Source organism: Electrophorus electricus, chromosome 12 (genome assembly GCF_013358815.1).
Source record: "Electrophorus electricus isolate fEleEle1 chromosome 12, fEleEle1.pri, whole genome shotgun sequence".
Lineage (NCBI taxonomy): Eukaryota > Metazoa > Chordata > Actinopteri > Gymnotiformes > Gymnotidae > Electrophorus > Electrophorus electricus.
Window position 1 is genome coordinate 17,715,598 of NC_049546.1, and position 26,849 is coordinate 17,742,446.

Here is a 26,849-nt window from a genome sequence, read left to right on the forward strand (position 1 = left end):
GTCTGGATTGCCTCAGACACCAACACAAGGGGGCATTTTTAAAGGGGGCCATTTTTACGCACGACTTTGACTTCAGAAATGTATGAATATGCAGGTGAATCACTGAAGTACCGAATAAACCCGAATCGCTAACATGGACATTCTTATAATGGTGATGCGTCTCTCACACAACACAGCTAACTGTGCACAGCTAATATGTACAATGTGAATTTAGACATAAATGACTCGTAGAAAGAAGCATGTGGGTATTACTACTACATGTTTCACCTCTCTCTCCATGTGTGTCTCTCTCTCTCTCACACACACACACACACACACACACACACACACACACACACACACACACACAGTGTCTAATGCACAGGGTCCAAGCCACTCACTAAAATAACCGTACAAGAACAATAATGATGTCATACTGGGCAACAGACAATTCCTGTCTCCGGGCATAAGTCTAACACCATGAACTGAGAGACAGACGGACAGAGAGCGGGGGAGAGAGAGAGAGAGAGAGAGAGAGAGAGAGAGAGAGAGAGAGAGAGACAATTTGGTCATGTCATTTTTACTTCAGCCTCAGCGTTTTCATTCCTTTGGAACGCGTAACACAGCAATCTGACTGGGGTAGTGCCAGTGGATCAGCAGCAGCAGGGTGGAGACAAGCAGAGGTATTGCATGCTTTGCTCTCACATGCCGCAAACGCATGCAGCTTTAGAGGAAAACAGAGTAGGTCAATGTTTCATGAAATGCAAGTGACATATCGAACAGGCATTGCGGTATAACAGGTCTGTCATGTCCGCCACCAACGAGAGATGGTGAGCAGGCCAAACTGGAGTGGACCCGACGAGCCGGTCTGGCTCTCTCACTGATGTAGAACCGCTACAGATGGTAACGTGCACCATTTGGCAACCCTTGGCAAGTCTCAGTCCCAACCCAGATCACAGGCTCAACAGGTAGGCTATAACCGCATGTCCCTCTCTCTAATGCGGCTGTAGCCCATCTTTGGAAGGCTTACGTATCAAATCCTTCAAATTGCAGCAGGACATGGCAACCCTGGTCTTCTTGTATGGGTTTCCTAGCAAGCCAAGGCCGATCAGGGCCTCACACGCACCGGCTCCGCCCTGCGTGCCACTGCTCCCAGTGGCTCAATCTGTGGGCCATAGAGAAAACAATGCGGGGTAATGGCTCCATAGAACAGGAGTCCAGTTAGCCCAATCAGTGGGAGAATCATCTGGAGGGCAGGGGGCTCCAGGCATGCTGATTGCGAGGTGATTTACCTACCGGGATAATCACGCAGCAGGTCGCGGGCTGACATGAGAGCGCTAAGCTCCTGAGGGGCGAAAAGGACAAGTTAAAAAAAAAACATCGGAGGCTAGCGACGGCCTGCCCTAGGGGCAGAGCGCTCACCTGGTCAGTGGCCGCCCCAGTCCGGGGTTTTCGATGTCTGCTCTCAAGCAGCGGACGCCTGGTCCCTGGGGGCTTGCGGACAGATGTAAAGCCCCTCCCAGTTCGTTTCCCACCACAAAAAAGGTGAGGAAAGTGTCCCAGCAGGCCATTTCCCCACAACACAGGGAAAAACCAGTGGGCAGGGAAACTCGCTGCTAGCCACTGCCCACAGAAAAGACAGGAAAGGTGAGCTTTGGAGAACTTTTTTCAAATGGTAAGTGCGTGTGGGCCTGTGTGTGTGTGTGTGTGAGTGTGTGTGTGTGTGTAGGGGTGGGCTCTACATCAAGGGCTGAATGGAACAGCTCTTTGATGTGTTGAGTTCTTCTCCAAGGACAAAGGAAGGACAGAGCAAGGAGGAAGGGGTGTCATCACTGCCTGTGTCAGCCTGTGTCTCTGCAGGACAACTCAGCCTGCGTCAGCCTGTGTCGCTCCAGGACGTCAGGTAGGCCCTTCAGACGACAACCCTAGCCCCACCTCAACGGCTGTCCTGCGGGTGCGTGGGAATGGGAAGAATTTTCAGCCAAAATGAAAGCGAAAGGCAACACTCGATACAACTGGCATGCCTCATTCTGGTGTCAGGAAGTGCTTCCTGAATCTGTGCCCAGAAGCATTCCTACACATTCAATAAGCAATGAAACATGACCACTTTTCAACTCTTCAACCTCTTTCCTGAATCTGTAGTTTGAATCATTAGTCACACCAGGTTTCCTGCATCCGACATCCATGCTGAGCATCGTGTCTTCACGAGCACATCCGACGAGAAGATATTTAGCCAGAACATATTTTTATACAAAACCCATTTGTACGTCTCCATCTTCTCACTTGTCTGGCGGCCTGAGAGCACAGGGCATGCACATCCCCAGTGAAGGGTTTCAGAGGGGGGTAACGCTCTGAGTACAGGGGTGTCTGGACCGGGAATGGGGCTTATGGATGGGGTTTTGGAGGGCTGAGTAGATCTATTTAGCCCCCAACACCAGTGCCCCCCACTCCAGGCTTTGTGAGCTCTGAGCTGGGCTCCGCCCTCTTCTGTCACCCGGCCATTCCGCTTTGCTTAGCACATACAATGGGTGCTCAGTGCTCAGTCCCCTGACGCTGCATTCTGCCTGCATGTCAGGGACTGAGCTATGCCAGGGGGCCTACCGGCAGGGCGGGACAGGGTGGTTTGTGGTTGAGGGGGGCATCAGGGGTGGTGGGATACAGCAGAGGCAGTGCTAGCATATATCATATGCCATTCTCCCCCAAACCCGCCCCACCTCTCACCACACACACAGATGGGCCACACAAAACAGGTTCCATCCAAGCAGACCAGCGCTCAGCAGAAATAAAACGCCCTAAACAAACAAGTGTCCCTGCGTGGTGATTGGCCGTTGTGCTCTGGGCCAGAACAACTCAACCGGTGCAGGACTGAGCCTGGCTACTACATTCGTGTTCACTTTATCTGTGTGCCAGGCTTCTGCACGTTACACCTAATTTTAAGATCTGGCCCTCCATGGCTTTGCTCAGAAAATGAATCCAGAGTGTTCATTTTGGAACAATTATAGCATTCCCCCCCCCCCCCCCCCCCCCCCCCCCGCACACCTTGACAAATCAATCCAAAAGTCCCATATTTTGCCAAACCTACCGCTTTACATAAAATCTCTAACATATTGGTTATTAAATACAAAAAGTATTCTAATTATTATAATATTGTTGTATATTCATTTTAACACACAGAAATGGGTGCAATGTGAGCAGATCAGGAGTGATACGGACTTCTATCCTCTGAAATCAACAAATCTCTATAAGAAATCAGAACTTTCAGAACACATTTGCCTTGTTTTCTATGTGTAAACCTTTAAATATAATTTGTTAACGTACCATGTCTTTCAGTGTTAAACACATTTTAGCAAGTATTGCCAAGGTCTTTGGCACATGATGGAGTTCTGACAGGTGCAGCCTCACTAGCCTAAAGCTACACACACACACACACACACACACAAACACGTAAGCACACACAAGCAACAACACACTCTCACCAAAGAGAGCTGAGTCTCACTGGGCTCTGTGATCACCCTGTCATGCTGAAGTAATCCTCTCTGTGTGTGTTTGTGTGTGTGTGTGTGTGTGTGTGTGGGGTGTTAGGCTTTGGTTGTTTGTTTGTGGACAGATGAATTACTATGTGCACATGTATATGAGAAACTATGTTTATGTTTGTGTGTGTGTGTGTGTGTGTATGTAGGTGAATGTGCATGTGTGTGTCTGTGACTATGTGTGTGTGTGAGAGAGAGAGAGAGCGAGAACTCGGAGGAGGGTTCGGTTGGGGTTTCAAAGTGCCTGCTTGTTCGCCTATATTTCACACCACAGTGACATCTTAAAGGGCAGACAGGCCTGGCTGTCCTACCCGCCATTCGGAGGCAAACAGAGGGAGCTGAGGAGTAGTGGGAGGGGGGCTGAAATATATGCAAATAGCCCCCAGAGGGCATCCGAATTTTATGGGGTTAGAATTTAGTTCATCCAACCTGAATAATCAAATGTGGGAACAAAAAAAAGGGAGCGAAAAGTTCCCTCCCCGCTCACTCGACTACCTCTAATCTGTAACGCCCCTCCCCAAATCAACAGGCTCATCTCTGCTTAGTCCCTAGCCGGCAGGAGGAAAAGGAGGAACAGAGGATCAGTGGAAAATTGCCAACGGCACGAGGAGAGGAGGATGAGGACGAGGCGTCCCGAGGAAGGCTGAGGGAGAGAGACTTCATACCTGATCAGGCAGAGCGGGCAGCTTCTGATTACGACACCATTTTCCCAGCAGGTCCTCTGCCTCATCTGGTACTGCTGAATATGGAACAGGTGCCCGGCCAATCCCTGCGCTGCTCCCTCTCACCTAATGACAGAATTAAGGCCATTTAGGGCCATTTGCTCATAGTTTATGGGCTCCTCAGAACAAACTCCGCCACGAGAAGACTCTGTTCGATATTATAGTGTGGGAGGCCTGAAATACGAAGGCGCCGTGTGAGAGAACGCAGCATTACGGTTGGCGCGAGGGGTGGACTCTGGCGGGAAGCGAAAGCGTTCCATGCGCAAAGTAGCTGTTCGTACACCGGCATCAGAAAGGGACATTACGCGAGAGCGTAATGTCTGTAAGTGGCTCCTGCCGTGCCCGGCTTTGTGCCATTTTAGGCGCTGAAGGTAGAATCAGGCCTAACCGTCTGTCAATCAGTTTTTTTATTTTCATGGGAGAAACATCTTACATGCCAGCAAAAGTAGTACATGTGATAAGAAAAGAAAACTATCATCGTAAAGTCATTCCACACCAGGCAGCAGGCAGTCTCGCTGTACAGCCTTCACTGGCTCACAGGTTTCACTGTGATTCACTGTGAATGGATTAAAGGGGCCACTACGAAGGGTTATGACTCTTGAGAATTTAAGGGCCAAGCGAGTTAATCCCCTGAGCTCTGTCAAGCTTCGTTCAGAGAGACCTGCCAAGCATCTTTTTATTCCATACTTCCCTAAAAGAGCATTTATTCCTGTAATCGATGGAAGCACTCTCATCTGCTGTCTGTAGCCAACTTTTTCCTCAAATAACAGTAGCTGAAAGGGGAAAGGTTTTTTTTTATCTGTCTTCTAATGGTGACCGTAGCTCTCAAACCTTCAGGTCTGTTTGCTCTGCCTCGGTGCCGCTTAGGTGCGGCTACGAGACCCAAAGTTGAAGGAAGGGGCCGACCCATGGCCAGGGTGGAGACGAGATTGTGGGAAGCCATTCCCGGTGGCCCGTGGGGGTGGAGGGATAGAGAGGTGTCGTCTGGTGCTGCCGAGCTGGCTGTCCTTACCTCACCACACACACGCGGGGGGGGGGGGGGGGGGGGGGGCGCGGGCACATCTGGGTCGAAGTCAGTGGAGGAGCAGTAATAACACCAGCTAAGGCTAAGACACCCACTACTCTGAGCTTCCAGTGCAGCTGAGCTCCCTAAAGACTATGCAAAACACACACTCATGCATGCACACGCACAAACATACATACACGCACGCACGCACGCATACTCATGCACTCACACACACACACACGCACACATACACACACACACGCACGCATGCACACATACTCACGCATGCACACACACACACACACACACACACAGGCACGCACACACACACACACACGCACACATATACTCGCACACACACAAACATACACACACGCACGCACACATGCACACATACTCACGCACTCACACACACACACGCACACATACACACACGCATGCACGCATGCACACATACTCACGCATGCACACACACACACACACGCATGCACACACACAAACACACACACACACGTTTGCACACACACACACACACACACTCACACATGCACACACACAAACACACACACACACACACAAAATCTCCCAAGGCTTCCAAAACTTCCCAGAATCAGTGTAAAGAGAGGTTAGTCACTGGGTCTGATACAAATCCATTAGCTGCCTTAAGTCTCAACTTTGACCTCTACGTCAGTCTCTGGAGCTGCTGCCCCTGTGCCTCTCTCTAGAAGCGGCAAGACATCCCCTAGCAAAGCCCTCTTTTACATCTCAACAGACTGAAATACAAGCTGAAATACTAATGACTACCTGTCAAGAGACGGCTAAATACCCTGACAGAGTCAGAGCCTTGGCCTGTTTGGGTGTCTCCAAGAATCAAAACCCTAAAGATATCGGGCCGGTGTAAAGCTCATAGGTCAGGTTGTTTTAGTCCTTGGAAACCATATTAACAAGACGATTTAAAAGTCTGGTTTATTTCTGTGAGTTTTATCAAGACATATTCAAGGGACATTTTTCTCCATGGATCATCTCCAGGAAAATGTATTCTGCTGTAGAAGTCACAAAGAAACACTACCTGACACATTAGGTTAAGCAGAGCAAGTCGTAGTAGCCATGAGGCTGGGTTTTTAATTTTTAATTTTTTTAGTATTGTTTTTATTAAGACCACCTAAACGTAGCATGGCCATATGTGTTAGATATGATATTTGTGCGTGCATGCGTGTGTGTGTGGTTGTGCGGTGCGTGGGCGTGTGCGTGTGCGTGTGTATGTGTCTTTGTCTGCGTATGGGAAAACCTGTTAAACTTACGCTTTAGAGCTTGCACGATAAGAGACAGTTTGAAGAGACATTTCCACGTCACATGCACACCTGTTCCTTGTAGTCTGCAGTTAACACCCCTGTAGGGACAGGAATAACAAGACGCTCAAGAGAAATCGTCCCATTAGACAGCGCGGCACCACCAAGCTCAGAGGGCGTATCTACCACCCAACAGAAGCATCCGCACCTCACAGCGTGCGTAGCATCCTCGGCACACGTGCGTCATGGGGAGACGTCGCCGAGTGCCGCGAGTGCCGCAAGTGTCGGGTGGAGAAGGAAGGCAAGGTAGAAACGGAAAAAGAGAAAAAGCCTCGTACCGCCTGAGCCTGCTGCCATTTGCATGACAACTTAAGAGAAATGCTTTTTTATGACTCATTCAGCCCTAAATCACCTTTTTCACCTTTTTTCCCTCCCATCGCCTCGGCTATTAAATCACCGTCTTGACCCGCTGACCCGGGACCTCGGCTGTAAAAAAAAAAAAGCCCCCCGCGGGTCACAGGCCTGATTGGAGCATTTGAATATGAAATGGCCCCGGCAGGGCATGGAAACAGCCCAGAGAGCCGAGGGCTGCGCTGACCCCCAAGCGAGGGGCCCACCGATCACTGGCTCGGAGGACGGGGGGGGGGGGGGCTCGGTCTCTCCCTCTCGTTCCCTCTCTCCCACTCTGGGCTTGGATTTACTTGGCCTTGAGGAGGGAGGAAGAGCGGGAGAGGGGGATGAAGGGAAGGAGAGCAGGGGGAATGGAGAGAGAGAGAGAGAGAGAGAGAGAGAGAGAGAGAGAGAGAGAGAGAGAGAGAGACATGGAGCATTTGAATGGGAGAAGAGGCGACTGCCGTTAGCATGACAAAGGAGGCCGCCATCGTCCGTGATTGGTGTCACAGTGCAGCTCTGTGGCTGGCCAGGCCCCCCCGGGTGGGTTGATGTGTGGAGCTCAGACATGTTTATGCATCTGAGGTGTGATATTTGCCAGGGGTGGAGGGAACAAGCGATAGAGCATGGAGGGGCCATGAAGTACCACAAATTTGGAGTGGGGGGGGGGTGAGGGGGGTAAAATTTGAGGCAAAAAATGCACATTTTTGAAAAACATAAAGTTATACACCTCATTTACCCACTGTGGTCTACGCTCTACCTCTAACGCCAACACTAGTTTTACTTAACTCCAAACGAGTCAAACTTTCCATCAAACGGCTGGCACATTACTTTCAAAAAGTGAATAACAGACACTGATAGTCGCAATTACATAATAACTAGAAGGTACATCTGACAGTAGCCAGGACTTCCTATTCCTATAATCTGAAAAGCCATGTGACTAACCATGTGACCAACCGCGACCAAATACTACAAGGCTTGCGATTGATGTGAAAATTTATTTATTTTTTTTAGGAAAACCTGTTCTAATGGAGCTTAAACAAGCTTTAAAACACCGCTAATGCCGTCTGAACAGGCAGCGCCTCCAGGCCAGACGCACCTCCTCACCACACATGAAAGGCAGAGTGTTCGGGCCACACCGCGCACCAGGCCTGTTGCCTCAGGATCTTATCTGGCGGGATCGATCCCGGGCGGCTTAGCCCGACATCCTCCTGCAGGGAGCAGGCTCGGCAGGCCGCTGTGCTTGCCAGCCAGCGTGAGGGTGGTGTTAGCACAAGTCCCTGCGCGGTGGTGCATGTCAGACTGTTCCAAAATCAAAAACCAAAATATGAATTTTAAAAATCGAATAAATGAAATAAACACAAAGCACAATTGTGTGGGGCGCAAAAAAAAAATTTCAAATTAAATACTGTTTTGTCTTCTTTAATGTCCCTGTAATGTAATCTTGAAATTGTTTGATTTTAGAGATGTTGAAGTTGCCACGGGCATTACATTTTTCATGTTTCTCATAATGGTTTCCTAGCAGAAGTAACGGCATGTTTAATTTGCTTGACTTCGACAGGGCTATTATTCAGTAGGAACTCTGATTTACAGCTTGTTTTTTTCACAGGAGGCCTATTGTGTTGACACCGCAGAGGCCAGGACAATAGTGCCTTGTATAATTTAGAAATAATTTAATTCTGATTATTACAAGCATCTTGAGTGTGGCAAATATGTTCGAGTTCAATATCAATCAAAACATTTTACAATTTTTTTTTTTTGGAAAGTAGGGTATAAACAGAGACCACCAAACAGAGGGTGTCCTAGACCTGTCCAGCTTACGCACCCACAGCAAAACTGTACATCTAAAAAACAAAAACTATATATTCGCTGTCCCATCTGTCAATACATTCCGTTTTCATGCAGGTTGATTTGATGTCATTGAACCCAGGACACCCATACACAAATGTACACGATAATTTTCAGAAAAACAAATACAGTTACACATTTTCCAAACTCCTGACAGTACAGATATGATGAGCGGCTCTCACGCGGAGTAAGATGCGAATAGCCGTTGTTCCTGTGTGGGTCCCTGTTATTTCTCAGTGGCCTCGGCAAACACCAATCAATATTTATGGCTTAGTTGCCAAGCATAATCTCCCCTAGTTCCCTGAAGTCCCACTAACCTCTGTACAGTCTCTTTACTGTCTCATAATTCTTTCACTGTCGCTGGACGTATGTGCCTCACATCACCCACCAAGCACATTCAGTTTCTCTATCGTCCAGAAGTCGAGCTCCATGATGGGGGATACTCGGAAGCACATAGATGAGGTCACGGACTGGATAGACGCACGCATGCGGCCTGTTTCGAAGCCGTCCTGGGACTTTGCCAAGCTGTCATTTCCTCCACCGTATTCCGCATCCCAAAGGTGGGCGGGAAAGCCAGTTCAAATCCTCCGCTGCTACACGCGGGCCACAGATCGGCACCCTGACAGCTCCTGCTAGCTGCTGCTACATCAAACAGGCACTTAAGTACTCCGCCCAGGAGCACTCTGTCAATGACAAGGGCAGGGCAATACCACATTAAAGAAAAAAGACTGGCAGAATTCCTGAGAAGGAACCTGCCTTGTTCAACACACGTCTTTATTCACAGACCCAAAATACTAATGTCTGTGTTCCTATCGCTAGCTTTCCGGGTTTGCCCTACCCACACAAATAAGTAGGAATTCTCCCACATTTTGATCTGAAATGCCACCATCTACAATTTGTAGCATTGGCAAAATACTACCGTTTTTCCCTAATGCTCCGGAATCTACAAAAATACTTTTAAAGAGCACGAGTGCATCCTTTAGCCAAAGATGATTTTTGAGAAATTACAGACTAAAGATCAACATAATCCCTGCACCTCATCTCCCTCAGAATAGCATGCTTTCAAATGTGAAGGCACAACACCTTTGAGTTTTTCTGCATGACATCTTCCAACAATCCAAGTTTAATATTAGTAAAATCCATAAGACATGTGCTTATACACAGTTCTATGACTGTTTGCTAGTATTAGTTTTTGCTCCCAAACTTTTGAACCTGATGCAGAGAGGCAGCCTGTTTTCACACCTCCCACCCCCAGCATTCTTTGCAGTCAGGATCCATCCATGGCTATTGTTAACAAAAGACATGAGCGCGAAAGAGCAAAGCAGCTGGCACACACATGCACGCACGCATCCAGGCTCGTTCTGAGATCAACTCCGATCGCATGTGGCCACACACTCATGTCCTCGAGCATGCGCCCTTTCAGTCTTGTCAGTATTACTGTGCTGCTGCCAAAACTCAGGATGGTAGAATGAGAACGGAGCTTCGGGACTAGGCCAGTGAAAATACTGTGATAGATTGTAACACAGAGAAGGAACCCAGCACTTTGATTTCCAGAGACTTGGAAATGGAGGACACAGTGTAGCCGTCTGTCATACAAAAAAAGCCGACTAATGGCCGTGGGCATAGGAGCCGGGAGTGCTCGGCTCTCTGAGGTGGGATGAGTCGGCACGGGTCAACCTAAAGCCCTGACCCCAGGAGGATTGGATGCCATTTTCCCACGGCAGGAGCTGATCTGAGAGGGGCTCGTTAACAACATCTGCCCAGTTCAGGGGGGATTAACCCAACTCTCCAGCTCCTCTGGCCCTCCTCTCAACCTCACACCACTCGCCTGTCAGGAGCACCACTCAGGCCAGCCTCGGTCCAGTGGACAAGCCCAGCAACACAGCCTGGAGCCAGGAGGCTCCACCAAAAAGTGCTGCCAATCAGTAACCCCAGAGCCTACCCCCGGACTCTGTCCCTGGATCAGCGCATGGTGACGTGCGGTCTGGCACACTCTGGAATACCGCAGAACGGGTTCTGACAGTTGCCTATTTACGCCCATCCGCGTTGTTGACTGATGAGCTCCAATTAACATGAAGAATTATTAAAATGCCAAATAAATGCACAATGATTTCAAGTGAGGCATTCCTGCATGCCTTGTAGGACAGGCTCAGCAAAATAAGGAAGCGCTCTTATGTTGTCCTTTATACATGTTTACACCAAACGGGATGCACTGATATATATTTTTTCAATCAGAGACAACGACAAAAAAGCTGTCACGTTTTGCTGATGAATGACAAAAAAAAAGGATACACACCGACACTGAAAATATGGGAAAATACTCTCTCCAATGGCAGTAGTGCAGTCTGACTTGCGCGCGACTGCGTCGAGGTGTAATTAGGTTGGTTTGGAGAGGGGGGTTAAACAAACAGTTCCAGTGAGGTCACAGGCAGAAGGAAGTGAGGATATGTCTACACTTGCTCCATGGGCTCCACAGTGCTTCACATGGTAGTGTGGAGTGAGGGAACATGAAAGAGAGAGAGAGAGACAGAGAGAGTGAGAGAGTGAGAGTGAGAGTGAGAGAGTGAGAGTGGCCTGGGCCTCTCTGGGGACTTACAGAGGGTCAGGCCCACAGACAGGCCTACTTTCTCCATGTATGAGGGCTACCCACTGCACAATTTCGGCCACTGGAAATTCATGTACATGAAATACATTTCCACATATTCACGTCATTCAGCAAAGAGCTGCTGCTATACTTGTTAATTATCTCACATTATTCACCAAAAATATGTCAAATAAAGTGCTCATAAATATCAGTAAAAATAAATAAGGTAAAAAAAAAAACTCTCTGTGAATCAGATCGTCATTTCATTCACTTGGAGCCAAAGTTTTTCCTATGTGGATATAACACACTTAGAATTACAACATTGCTGGCAAAGCACTGTTGATACAGGGGGTAAGAGACATCAGCTTGTGACTGACAAACTAATTGAATTTCCTATTTTACTTTAAACAATTAGCCATTTTGACCTATACTCAAAGGCTATGCTCCTGTGGGATTATTAAGGAACAAAATGTTAGGGCTCTTCAATGAATACACTATAGTGCACCATTCTTTGTGCTCAAGCCAGACCACAGCCTCAGACTGGACCCATCCCACAACCTCAGACTGGTCCCAGACCACAGCCTCAGACTGGACCCAGACCACAGCCTCAAAGTGCATTCAGCCCTCAGCCTCCGATGGGACCCTGACAGCAGACAAAAACTGCTTAATTGCGAAAAAAGAGAAAGAGTGAGTGAGAGAGTGATTATCTGACAGGCGGCTGCTAGTGACTTAAGCCCCAGACAGTGAATGCAGGGAGGTCCATCTAATCTTCTGGCATCCACAGACGTGCAGTGGACTAATCCCATTGCCGCATTTGGGTCCATGGACCAAACCCACCCGTGACTGTGGGAAGGCGGGCAGCCTACGTGCTGACTCTCCCTGTGGACGTGGGACGTGGGGGTCCAGGCTGGCCTGTGATGGGAGCTCCTGGTCCCTGTCCCAGCGTCCTGTTGGGAAGGTGTCAGCTAGCTAGCCAACTGTCACTTTGATACATCAGCGACATCACTGTCTGAAGACATATCTGAGAAATGACGTCAGTTTGTGATGACCAGTGCTATCAGAAAGGCTGCAACTGCTACAGGGATTTGTTGACTTATAATAAACTTGTTTACTTGGGGTTTATGGTGAGTGAGTAATAAGAAAATTTGTAAGTTATATATAACTTTTTGTAACATTTGTGTGTATATATATATATATATATATATATATATATAGTAATAGTTGACAACTAATTAGCATGAAGGCAGTTATATATATCCAGAAAATTAACAGGAATCAAGTATTAAATCTTCTCAGACAACAAGCAAACCCATGAACAGACAGAACCTTGTTTTCGGACCCTGTTATCTTCACTTGTCTTAAGAGAGACATGCAACAGTAACGGATCATAATCCAGGACAGTTACCGAGCGCGTTAACTAAGCGCACATTACCGGCCGTGATACAAGGCGGTCAAAATTACAGCAGCCAATGCCGCTAAATTGCTTGCAGCTTTTTGAACGCATGTTCTTTGTCCATAGTTAGTATGTTAGTATAACAACTCAAATGTTTTAATGACTTCGAACAATCGTCTGGAGTCTAATAGGTCTTTATCCATATACGCCTTTTTGAAAATCTATTATATAACTCAACTATTATAACTATTATATAACTTAGAACTGAAAAATAAAAAATGTGAATTGCCAAAGACACTAAATTATATGTAAAATGACTTGTTAGTTCCATGAAAATATATTAGAATAAGTCAACCAAGCAATCCAACTGTATTTTAAAACAATGTAAAAAGTAATTATTATCAAAATTATAATATATCGTATGGTGAAATTAGCAAAACGAAGTATTTTAAGTATTCAGACATTTGTCGTAACATTGCAAAAAAAATATGCACTTCGATAAACAAATAATAGTTAAATTACAGTCGTTTAATTTAGACTAAAACAACTTAGTTCTACCCTTGTTATATCAAACACAGCTTCTAGTTCGCAGGAAGTGTTTGAATTCGTATTTAACACACTAACAACTACAAATGACTGTGTTTGCATTTCAGTTTTAAGTTGTTTTTTTTTCCCCCATATGAAAAACAGCCTAGGAAAACGCAGTTTCCGTAATCGGAGTCACCAATATAACTACTTGCAAGAAAGGAAATATCTAGACATGAGTCGTGTATGTCATTTTGTAAAAATTTATTCAGCATTTGAGAATAGAGGATGGTCTTAAAATAAGTAGAAACGTCAGTTTTAAATAAAACTGTCCGTCCCACAGAATGGGTTAACCTGATACTGTCGAAACATCACAGAAAGAAATATTCACCAAAAAAGAACTTTCAACGATACGTACGGTTCACAAGCTTTTTATATAAAAAGTACTATAAATAAAACAAACTTTACGCTTGCGGCCAGCACAGTCTTTCATTTCATTAAAACCTACCGAATAAACGAAGAACAGAGGACTACACAGATTTGGACACAGTCAACAAAAAACCGACATTCTACAAATGAAGTGTAAACATTAAATGAGCGAACATACTCTCCCGTGTTTTTCTGAAATACAACAGCCTCTTCATGAAGCTACTTGCCTTTTTCATAGAGAGAAAATCTGATGGCATTTAAAGTCAGAAGTCCAATTCTTCTATAGTTGATTGCGTTAGCTTATGATAAAAAGCTCCTTTGCAATGCAGGTTTTATTGAGGGCAACATTCAGTCCATGATATGTCATCATAAAATTCTTTAAAATTGACAACTCATTCGGATTAAAAATAATTTCATTTTTAACAAAACGGAACTTCTATTTTTCTCTTTTTTTGCAAATAAATGTTCAAGTATCCGAAGTACTTAGTCCTTTACACACACACACACACACACACACACACACACACACCGCAAAAAAAGTCTTTCAAATATGTGTTAGGGGTAGTGTTCCATTGACACCCGTCCCCGCGCTTTGATAGTGCGGATGAACACTGTGTAACCGGCTGGTCTGCAGAGTTGAGTGGTCAGCGCTGTCTCCTCCGGGAGGAAGATACATGCTTATCATATCCCTCAGGTCTCCCAAACACGCTCGCTGAGAGTGGGAAGTTATCGCCGGCGGCGGAGAACTGGGCTCCGTCTTACACACGGAAGCCATGGAACCCAGGCCCATAGCGCTGGAGGTTTGCTGTGTGTATGCGGGCGACATGCCGCTATACGTGGAAGCGGCGTTCATGTAGGTCTGTGCGGAGGACATCATCGGATACTGGAGGCCAGCCATCTCATACCGGTGCATCTGCTGAAGCTGGGGGCTGTTCATGCCGGGATGCTGGGGATAGGCTAGCTGGTCTTGCATGAGCGAATATGCACTGTTCGTCCACCCATTCATGTGCGCGTAGCTGTCCATCCGCTGGCCAACCGAGACGGCGTTGTTGACAGCGTTTGCACCTGGCGCCAAAAGTCCTCCGGGCAGGGAGTACTTGTCTTTCTTGAGCAGGGTCTTGGTCTTTCTGCGGGGACGGTATTTGTAATCCGGATGTTCTTTCATGTGCATGGCTCGCAGCCTCTTCGCTTCGTCAATGAACGGTCTCTTCTCAGCGTCGGTCAAAAGTTTCCAGTCAGCTCCCAGTCGCTTGCTGATCTCGGAGTTGTGCATTTTTGGATTCTCTTGCGCCATCTTCCTCCGTTGGCCGCGCGACCACACCATGAACGCGTTCATAGGCCGTTTCACGCGCTCCTGGTCGTTAGCACTGTTGTTTTTGCCACCCGCCGTGGAGCCCGTGTTGGACTGCGGCGGCAGTGGACTTTTTATCTCGGTTTCCATCATGTTATACATTCAGCCAACTTTTAAGAGGTGACTAGCACGCGAGAACAACAACAAAAAAAATTTACCTTACAAAACTCAGATCTAACACGAGTACCCAAGTAAGAAACGAACCAAGCAAAGTTATACGTTGCAGACCTGAAACTGTTTTAAGTGAAACCAGGGCTCCTCTGTGCTCTGTACCTCCGCGCGCCTCGCTCTGCCGTGCCACAGAACTCTGCAAACTCGTAAGCCACGCGCAGCTGTTAATAGGGGCTCGGCCATGTGATTTGGATTGACAGCGTAACAATCAGCTGCGGGTCCGACCAATCACAGCGCTCCTCGCCGTCCGCCGGCCAAACCCCACGCCGCGCAGGCAGTGCCGCTTTGGAGTCCCGTTTTCAAGAGGGTTAAAAAGAATAAGTATAGCGTTATTTGGTTGTTTAAAAAAAGAAAAAGCACCTTTAAAAGGTGTTTTCACAGCATTAACTTACATACGTGCTTCATCCGAATTTAAAGGCAACCTGCCATCGGTTTCGACGAGAGCCTCATAACTTTTCTCTAGTAAAGAGAAACTAATGTGGAAATGATACTCAGCCTTTGTTTACAAACAGAGAGATTAAACTAAATTTGAATAAGTCGGTAAATCCGTGAGGCGCTACACTTGAAAAAAATGAAAAATGAGTTGTTCGTGAATATCGTTATTAAGGACATTTTCCCACAGCCTAAATCAGATCTATCTTGATAATGGGCAATCGATTTAAACATACTTTTGTAAAGTTCTCCTAAACAATACATTCGCTTTACGCCTATATTTTGAAGTCAATTGGAAAGCAACAAATCTGAGTAAATAAAAGCGTCAGTGTTGTAAATGCATTTTAACATCACGATCAAAATGTCTTGATACTATACTAACCAAATAATTAAAACATTACATTTCTGTATTTGACAATACAGAAATGTACTTTTGCGGTGCTCACAATTTCGTGCAACAAATTACATTTAGAGTAGGCTACTCTAAACACACAAATTATTTTTAAAATGATTCCGCTGTTTGCACCGCAATCAAAATATTAGATTTATGAACTCTTTTACATTTTTGTGGCGAAATAAAAATAATTCCGTGCTACGTCTTTATACCTTTCATTAAAAATGACATGGGTTACAGAAGCCTATTTATAATTACACACCATAAAAATTAAATCAGTTCTAACACAACAGAACATTTCGTTTTGTATTTAAAGATAATTTATTAGCATCGCTAACGAGATCTCAGAGTAAAACAGGAATATATGCTACTTCAAATTATTCACGAAATCCCAGACTAAATCGAATAATGATACATTATCGCCCTCTTGTGGGAGAAATTGCAGCAATATAACACCTTGTTTCATGCGACGTGACGGTTTGTGCGCAAGTTGGTTCTAGCCAGGATTTAAGAGAGTAAACGACACGTTTGTCCGAACCGCAGACGCGGTATTTCTGACCTAGCCTACGTGTGAAATATGTACGCCTCGCATTGTACATTAGTGATGAAGTCGTTATTCCTCCTCCTTATTGTGCTGAGTGGTTTACAAATGACCCGAAGCGTGTGACTGCTGCGCGCTGAATTATTGAGAACTGGGATTTTCTCTTTCCCCTCGGGCAAACTTTACACCTGCAAATGATTAGAAGCGGCCATCGAGAATGCCATCGCTTAGGCCACAGTGATCAACAAGATTCGCCCCGCACAGTGTGAACGATTCGAGCGCTGAATATTCAGAGTGGGGTTTTAACGTTGCGCATTAATTAACCTCAGCCCTTTTAAAAAGTTTCGTCGTAGTTTACATGCGAACGTCGCTTGCCTAATAATAAAAGACAGCCATCTAAGATGCATTGATGTGGTAATGACAATGATTGCGTTTCCAAATCACTGGGATAAGAAATAAAGCAAGTTAGTAGGACAAATAAATATAGCGATTACACACACACGCACACACACAAAGGTTTTTTATGAAACAGCGACATTTGTAAATGGCAGTGACTTTTCTAATGGGGCTGGAGTATAGTTTACTCCTCAGAGTCAGCAGAGAGCTTAGACTGGGCTTGTACCGCCATCGGCGTCAGTGTTCACGCTTCGTCACATGGACGTTTACAGCATCGGAGCGTCTTAAATTAGTCGTTTGCGATGGCGGATACATCTGAACGCCGTCCCGTACAGCTAGTGGTCCCTTGTCACTGAACGTCTAATTAATGACCGCGTTTAAGCACTTCATTTGACAAAACCGGTGATTTATCCTGTTCTTTTTTTTTAAAGAACAGACCCACTTGTAATCTGCCTATTGAAATGGAGGAGACGACGTGGAAAGGAACACTCCAAGTTTCTCGAGACTCGGTAGTGAGAACGTATGTTCCCCAAATTTCCTAATTAACGAAAGCTAAGCTCGGGACCACCAGCAAAGCCTACCAGTGTCCAACATCACCGAGCTCTGTATCCCACGGCTTCCGAACACCACTCCCGCGCAGGAAGGCAAAGCAGTGAAATTTCAATTAGTGAACCAGTGCGCGCTGCTCAAGTGGCCGCGAAACAGGCGTTTGGATTATTATATATTGCGCAGGAAAAATAGTCCTTCTGCTTGCTATCGTGGGCAACCTGAATTACTGAATATATGAATACGGTCGCCAGCCATTTACGCTAATAGCTGCCAAAACCATACATAATTGTCTAAAATTGCTATGATCAAAATTATCATCTAATCAAATGACCAATAACATCTGATATCAAATACAGTTTTTGCAAAGGTAAATACATGACGTAACATATAGTAAATCCCCTTTCATTTTCTTCTCGTTTACGTAAATAGATTGGTCCTTATTCATCTTATTTTATTATGACATAACTTCTTAACAAATATCAATTTTAAAAACATTATCCGAAATTCGCTATTATACTACTGTAATCCGTATATTCGCCAATTCATTTGCTAGTAAGATAAACCAGTAGCCAAGAAAAACAATTATCCAGGGACATGCATATCTCACTAAAGTGAATCGGATTATTCTGCGGCAAAATATACTGGACATGGGCAGGTATTTATTATGTTAAATAAATACATTAGCACTTAGAACATTTGATCAATACCCTCGACGTGTACTACATGAAATTCTAATTTTGTTAAAGGCCTATGTTTGAAATTTTGATTTATGTAAAGATTAAACTGTAGAGATGTTGCTAATATTTTAATGTTTAAAATTCAGTTTAAGCCTACAAAGATAAAAAGGTCAGTCAAATTTAATCATTTAAGTGTAAACACCAGTACAGCCACAAGTAAACTGACATAAACACTGACATAATATTCAAGTTTGAATTTTGAGATTTAACTCATACCATGAACGTCAGAAATCATTGATCTAATGTCCATTTAAAAACCGTAGCCACGGGAATCCGTAACTTTATTGTTTCAGCTCAGTGACTGTGGACAAGTCGTTTGAGCGCCGGTAATTAACAAAGAATAGGTTTTCTTCTTCAATGGAAGCCACAATGGGGACCGTCTCATTAAGATTCGCGTGAATTTTGGACTGCGGTGCGAATGAAGACGCGACTTAAGCACGGTCCGCCGTTTCTATTGTGGCCGGCTGAATGATTGCGTCTCCTCTCGTTTAGACACAGGTAAAATCATACCAGCCGGTCAATTAACGGACGGACAACGACCTTCCATTTACTCTAATGCTGGCACGATATCAAGCTCTATAATTATCAAATCTTCTACTCCCATTCATGAAGACTATGATAACATGCTAAAATAGCATGCTTAAATAACATGCTAGGGTGTTTATCTAATTTCTTTGTAGCGACAATATGACAATATCGGCTGAACCCCAACAACAACATGAAAATCTTATCGGATGAATGTATCTGATGAGTTTAATTTGACTATATTATGGACTATATTAATGATGACTATATTATGGACTATATATTATGTATTAGGGGCTACCTCGTATACATCAAGTAAATTGTCGTCTAGTATGTAGTAACTTCGCATGACTAAGTCGTGGAATCTGTAAAATGAATAACAATAAAAATGCTAGTCAAAATGCCATTGCTCTGAACTGTATATGCAAAAAACCATTAGCCTGTTCACGTCGAGGAAATAATTGTTAATAGCCTCGGGAAAACATGTCAAGTGTCACATCAGTAACCCGTACATAACAGTTTAGATTATGCTAATTAATGAGAGGTGGCGGGACAGAGGCTTATCAAAGGCCTTTTATTTGCATTTAACGTTTAACAAACCTTCTTACACGGCGTGTTTATGTACATTAACGTTCATGTTGGCTAATACAAATCCCTTTGGGCGTCTATTCAAACTGCTTATTTCTTTAGCCCATTATACTTGAGCGTGAACACAAAGACATGTCTTTTAACGTTGGCTATCAGGTGACGGGCAGTCTCTACGGGCATTTGGGCCTACGTCAAACTTCTTTCACAAGAGTTCAAACAAAGCACAAACGTTCGCCTTTCTCGTCAGTGCCCACACGGTGGACTAATCCAAGTCGAAAGAGTCACTACTAACATGTAATGTGCTCTTTCGTCCAACGCAGTAGAGCATTGCAATTTATTAACTCTTGTAATTCACTATTACTGCAAATATTACACTTGGTCACTGGTCTGCCAATGGACTGGGGAGCGCATGTGGGAATACTGTCTACACCATATGGCTAGCTGCAAGCTTGCTATAATAAATTATTGTGCGATAACCCCTGCAACAAATGTTTTTGTCACAGTGACTATGTAATCCACTAAAGGTCCAGCTCACCTATTCCTGTTGTGCGGGTAACTGCTGGGATCAGCTCTGCTTGGAGATACAGGCATGAGCGAGGCAGGCTATGAATACTGCTATCACCTGCATAGAGATTAAAAAGAGGATAATTATGAGTATTAGCTACCAAATATGTCAGATGTCACCCATGATGTTGTTGAACAATAGACGCCGTACTTTGCCAAAAGTGAAATGCACACCACATTTCGCGCTTGAACACTTCACAGCAAGCTGCCAAAGGACCTTCCCCACCGTTCATGCACAAAGCTTCCCATTCTAATATGCAAGAAAAGAGCATGACCCCACAAACTCCTTTTTTTTCCCAGCAGGCCATGCATATCCCTGCCTATCATTTTACAGTGCTTAGGGCGTGGGTGGGGGCGGGGGGCACTGCTGTTATCCAAGGAGCTCGAGCAGACATGGCATGGTCACCTACAGCTCTCTCGCCCCACACCCTTGGGGCATGTGGGGCACTCCCCAACCCCAACTGCTTTTGGATCGGTGTCTCACTGCCCCACACAGCGCCCAAAGCCAAAAGGTCAAAGCATAAGCAGTAGGCACCTTGGAAACGCAGTCAAGAGAAGAAAGTTATGAGTGATAGCAAGTCTGCTGTGTGCTGGCCCTGCTGGAGCAGAAGGAGCCCTTGAACACCTCAGCACCCAGCCAGTGATTAATCAGAGTCCTGATCTAATGCACTACGAAGCTGACGTGCCCACACCATCCACAGAGACATTAAGACGCATGGTGCACATGGACTGAATGCACAGTCTCTATTTGCTCCACTGGGGCGACATTTTTCTGCAATATCTTTAAGCTTCAGGAGGACATTTTCAGAGAGATATTAATGCCATCACATTTGGTACATGACGCGTTAAATGAAAATAGTTCTCATAACTACATTTATTCTTACAGACTGAAAGCTAATTTCAATTAACCACTGGTTTAATTAAGCAGAAAATGATATGGTTTTGGTTGAGCCACTGAGTTTTCATTACGACAGATTGTCTTTGAATTAAAAGATGAGCATGGTATGTCTTCACTGATGACATCATTTGGCCATATTCCTGCAGAAATATCTGTACAGGCAGAAATATCTGTACAGGCAACACTTCTGTGTTCAACACTACTGGCTTCAGAGCAAAAGAACACAAGTCGTTGCTGCAATTAAATTATGCTTACACGGTACGAAGTACTTTACGAACATCTGCTTTTTATTTCCTTTAGAAAGTATCAAACAAAACGACTGTTGTGCTTTGTCTGTCAGACATCATGAACCTGTAAAAATGGATCAAAATTCAAACACCCCCACTGACTGAAGGCTAATTACACTTCTCGTTATTTCCCATGTATCTTCTGAATCATTGCCATGTACTACAGTTTCTCCAAAACAAAGGAAACTTTCCCCCTTTTTTTGTTTGGCCAGGAGTGCTGAGTGGTCTGGTTTTGCTTTGCACCAAGCGAGGGAAGCAGGCGCCTTTTGTTTTAAGCATAATTAAGATCCCACTAATCTGAGCCAGTTTAAAAAAAGAAACAGTCACTTTGTCAAATTCTCATTAGTTAAAGATAATATTGTGGGAAAGCGCAATTAATTTGCGCTTGTCCTTAATTAATTAAATACACCTAATTTTATAATATGATTAATGCCACAAAGTTACTATCAGTAAATTATTTTAAAATTAATATCTAAAGATAATACTTTGTGCATTAATTGAGGAAATCTAGGCTGCTGCAGCAGCAATGGCTGGGTGAACTAATTAAGGAAGGTAATTTATTAAATCTGAGAGAAAGAAACAAACAATTATAAATAGATAAATTAATCACGGGCTCCATGGCGTATAATCCGGAGTTGATTTGGGGTGAAAAAGACCAATCTCTGTTGCCTGCCAAGCATTTGATAATGCAGATACTTGTCATAAATTTAGCCTGTGTAAAGGTTTCATTAAAAGGGGCATAATTTAATTAAGAGTTAGCCATCGCCCTCCAAATGTATTAATTACCTTGGGCGTGATGAGATGAGTTTGGGGATTACTGATGAATTCATTAGGGCTAGTTTGCGGAACGCCACGTGGGCTGTGGTAAGAGGCCAGTGCTGTTGACAGGATAATGGATGGTGTGGCTGGCGAGGAGGCTGGTCACCTTGCCAGAGGTTAACGGAGAGGAGACTTTAAGGAGCATCCCGAGTTCCCCGGGCCGGCCTCGACGCACCGGCGTAAGGAGCCATCCCAAACGGCCCAAACCCCAGAGCCCTGTTCATGCTCCCTCCTCTCTGCTCCTAGTGTGGCTTGTCAATTCAAACTGCTATCCAAACTGTTACCCTATCAAACGTAGCAGAGGGGCGTCTTAGCACCACGTACAACCATATCACTCCGCTGCAGAGAAAAACATGAGGAGGTGCTTGTCTGGGTGAGCAGTGACTTACCTATTACACTGCCTGTTAAATAGGCCATTACTTTTAAAATGACATCTAATCCAAATGCCTTATTGAAATTGCTTTATCCATGTATCAAACACTCTCACTGCTACTAGGCTAACCAAAAAATTCTTTGCAGACTGTGGGCACCAGCAACCACACACACACACAGACACCCACACACACACACCACAGGGGTGAGAAGAGTTTAGAGGGCTTGACAGCTCAAAGCCCGGGAGACTGACATGTCAATGGCAGATACAAGCTGTTGCTGTTCCACTGGAGGGGACAAGTCTTAGACAGCAACTGCCTCCTCTGTGTGACAGTCTGACAAAGACATTCTCTTCTCTCACTGGCTCCACACACACACAGACACACACACACACACACACACACACACACACAGTACAAACACATATAAATGGACACATTATGTCACATGGTGAATGCACATCCTAGTTAAAGTGTTTGTCAATTTATGCTTTACCCTTTTTTTTTTAATTAAAAACACTTTTCACGCAAAAAAATACTTTCAAATCACTTTAAATTCAAGCTCAGGAACTACTGTAACTTAATTTTATCCCAATCACCAGACATTAAATCAACTTGTGTTTTATTCCCAATCATTATAAACACACAATGATTTATTCATTGAATTCAACAATCACTCAATGACTTATTCATAGATGCAGAGTAAGCCCACACACCGCTGTAAGAAACAACTGCCCAAACACCATAATAGAGCTTGATTCTGGGTCCATGACCTTATTAGTGACTCACGAAGCAAAACCATGCTCCCGTTTTACAGACCGGCACGCATTCAAACCGGGAGCCTCGTCTGGGTCGAGAAACGATGCCGGCCTGTGGCGCGGCTCGTCAGCGCTAACGGGGCGCCTCCCCACCTTCCCCTCCCCCGCCCTGTCCGTCCCTACCTCGGCATTTTAGTCCCCAGCAGCGGTTTCCAGAAAGACACTCACCGCCTCTCATTCGTCCCTCTTCATCCCTCTCTCCACACCTTCTCGCAAGGAGGGGTGCATGTGCGTGTGCGGGTGTGGGGAGGGGAGGAGAGGAGGGGTCCCGATAGACCTCGGAAGAGCAGCGTCGGGTGGCCCGCGAGACCCATCTGGCCATGCCGGACATGTGGCTTCCAGACTGAGAGGCAGCGTCTCCCTCTCGTTCGGCGCGGTGGCGGCAGCTCCGAGCTCAGCCCTCCCCGTGCCGGGGAGCTGCCGAGCGGGGCCATAGATTGCCTCCCACAAAAGCTGACAATGCCCCAGTGAAAGCCATTGTTGATATTCAACATTTTTTAAATAGCTGAGTGGAATGGACAACGTGGCAGCCCACAAAACTTGGCGAGGGAAACTGACCCGGAGCTGCTGTCTGCAAAGGCTTCTTGCAATGAAAAAGAGCAAGAGAGGGAGAGTAAAAAAAGGAAGAGAGCAAAAATGCGTGAATTGGCACAAAAAGAACTTGTCTTTTTCTGAGACAATGGTCTCTGATTCTGTGTGTTCTAGTACTGAGAAGGAGCTCCCTGGAGGTTAAGTCTGAGCGAAGGATTCTCAGTGAGCTGCTAGACATTTTGGACAATACTTCACGTCCCCTGCACACAACCCTGGAAAAACAGACAAGCCCATTCAGCGGCAGACTGATACAGCTGCGCTGTGCAGAAGAGCGCATGTGAGATCCATCTTACTTCAATAAGGCTCCAGAGTACGGAGGCCGGCCTCTGACCTCCTGCTGTCTGAGTTGTGCCGAATCACGCTATTTCCGCTATACAGCTCAAACTGTACATTATTCAATATGCACTGTACCATATCCCATAACCTGCTACTGTTATGACACTTTCACTTTTATTATGTGCTTAGACTGAGTACAGCTGCCCCTTGCAGTATTCATAGTATTCATTGTGAATTCAGCTAACACCTGCCATCTAGTCAGTGCAGATATCACGTAAATCCTTGTACGTGTATATACCTTTATGTACATAAATATATTTCTTTTTTTATGCTTAGCTTTTTAATCTCCTACCCCTTGTTTTTGCTTAATATATATCTGTTCATTTGCTATAGATGACAGATCATTATAGATAGATCTATCTATCTATCTATCTATCTATCTATCTATCTATCTATCTATCTATCTATCTATCTATCTATCTATCTATCTATCTATCTATCTATCTATCTATCTATCTATCTATCTATCTATCTATCTATCTATCTATCTATCTATGCTCAACATGCTGCACACAAACAAATCATCCAGTAGCTATTGCTGCAACTTTATAAACACATTTCGTTTCCTCACATGCATACTAAAGATAAGCAGTCCATGTAAGAAGGAGGTACTGTCTTCTTTTTAGCACTGTCCACCGAAAACTTAGAGCTCTCTCCTCTCACTGGGCACCATGATGGTGAGCTTTATGAGCGTTCATCAATTTCAGCCTTTAATTGTTGTTCTGATTGCCTCTGATGGCTCTTGACAGCTAACACTGTCCTGTTCCTGTCTTTGTCAATGTGGCAGCTGCAGATTAATACAGACATTAAACAAGGCTTTAACCTCTCATCTGTCAGTATCCAGCCTAAGAGGACCTGAGGGAGCCAGAAGCTACTAATGCGTCTGTAATGGGGCAACATGTTTACGCGTGTGGTGATATTTGCAGGTGCATTTCTTTTGCGAGCGCGAGTGCGTGTGTTTCACATCCCCAAGGGAGTACATTCAGAGAGGTATCAGGATCCCAGACAGACACATAAGTGACTGGGCCTTTGAAGCAGAGACAGAAGCCACTGACGCTACCTGTGGCACCACCCCCGTCCCCTTTGTTAGTACAACATTATCCATCCACCCTCACAACCACACCCTTCTGACGGCTGAGTGGCTTCAGCCAATACTCAAGCATTTGACCGAAACCCACAGCGTTCTCCATTTTCACTCTATTTCACCATAAAACAGTGCATAACTTTTCTACATCTTAGAGTAGCTGTAGGACTCCCTTTGCCTATGTTAATGGACGTTCACGATGTACAGTGAGGCAGTCATGTGGTCTGGTTTCATGTCCTTTTCTGTGACATACAATGGCATGAAGTTAATTGGGGTGAGGAGGATTACTCAGACAGAGTATGCGCACCAGGTTGGCCATTCAAACTGATGGAGGATACTGAGACTGCATAATTACATTGATCAGGGAGAAATTACAGTCCTGACAGCAGAGGTTGGCGAAGTATAATCTTACAGGTGTGTCACTGCCAGACTGGCCAGCGGACAGAGAGTGAGAGAGAGACGTCGGAGGGAAGAGGGTGTCTGCGGTTCTCTTCCTGGAAAGCCGCGTCAGTCGCACCCATCTCAAACCATTACCTGCCATCAAAGCGCTAATTTTACTGGCATTACTGGCGGGCCCCTATTCTGCCCCTCAGCCCCGGGGCCCGTACACGCTGGGCAGGATGGGGAGGCCTGGTGGGAAAACGACATTCAATCTGCCAGCTGCCCCATTCACACCAAATTGGCAAATGACAGCTCTCCGCCTCTCGGCTTTCGGGAAGTGAAAGCTGCCACCAGTCTGGGCCTTGCAACGTGCGCGGACGGACGGGAGGACGGCGGGGCTGGGGAGGACGAGTCCTCAGACCTCCTCCCCCATGTCCGCGCCGCACGGATGAAGTGCTGCTGGAGAGAGAGGAAGAAACAGAGCAGGCGTGCCGCGCCAGACCTTAAAGAGCTTCCTCTCCCCCTCTGGAGAAGGACAGCCTCTCAGAGCCACGGAATACTACGCCCTCCGTAACTGTTGGGACACTGAAGCTAAAAGGGGAATTGCGCTGTTGAATTAAGAAGGATTGCGGTGTATGGGATAATTCTGAAACGAATCGGGTCAACTTCTCAATTTAAATGAAAAACGATGCCTTTCACATGCTGAAAAAACAGAAATTTAAAAAAATTAAACAAGACTTAACATTGCCCACTACAATTTGTTTATGATAGATATTGAATGCTTCAGTATAACAGCAGTGTAATCTCTCAGATTATGTACTCATTTCATTCATATACAACATAATACCTTTTCAGTATTGCTTTCCCTGGTTTGGGGACAGGGCTGTAATTGAAGTTTATGAGTTAAGTCTGTATATTTATTTATCATTGAAATACACTGGACTGAAAGACGAGGACTTAAAATGAATATGGTGTTTCTTATGGACTTTACGCCAGAGCTTCTCACTTTATTTTAAGGTACCAAAGAGTACAGCACTCTTTATAAGGTAATACCAACCCAGGAGAGACACTACAGCACTCTATGAAGAGCAATAGCAACCCAGTACAGACACTAGAGTACCATAAACTACAGGACTCTTTATAAAGCAATACTAGCACAATACAGATGCTACAGAACTACAGAGTATAGCACCCATTATAAGACAATACCAACCCAGGAGAGACGCTACGGTACCACAGAGTACGGCAATCCCAAACCAATTTCTCAGAGTTCAACACTAAGATGGACAGTAGAAGAACTAATTCTCACTCACCAATCATC

General features: G+C 45.2%; 2 protein-coding genes across 5 annotated transcripts in view; both read right to left on the reverse strand.

Annotated features, from left to right (window-relative positions):
- The window catches only part of LOC118242268, a 40,663-nt gene extending 17,180 nt beyond the window's left edge, over positions 1-23,483 (reverse strand). The window contains exons 1-3 of one of the 4 annotated variants that reach the window (XM_035532058.1): positions 23,305-23,483; positions 19,915-20,001; positions 6,539-6,627 (exon numbers count right to left, since the gene is read on the reverse strand). In XM_035532058.1, the coding sequence (XP_035387951.1) occupies positions 6,539-6,627; positions 19,915-19,970 (145 nt within the window). In that variant the 5' untranslated portion in view covers positions 19,971-20,001; positions 23,305-23,483. Of the gene's footprint in view, positions 1-4,174; positions 4,298-6,538; positions 6,628-19,914; positions 20,002-23,304 lie in introns of all 4 variants that reach the window. The other 3 variants (XM_035532053.1, XM_035532054.1, XM_035532055.1) reach the window with 3 other exon arrangements.
- sox3 (SRY-box transcription factor 3) lies at positions 13,516-15,337 on the reverse strand. Its single transcript, XM_027018187.2, has one exon. It carries the CDS (start codon positions 15,146-15,148, stop codon positions 14,240-14,242), a length of 909 nt encoding a protein of 302 aa, XP_026873988.1. The 5' UTR covers positions 15,149-15,337; the 3' UTR covers positions 13,516-14,239.
- Positions 23,484-26,849: the final 3,366 nt, after the last annotated feature.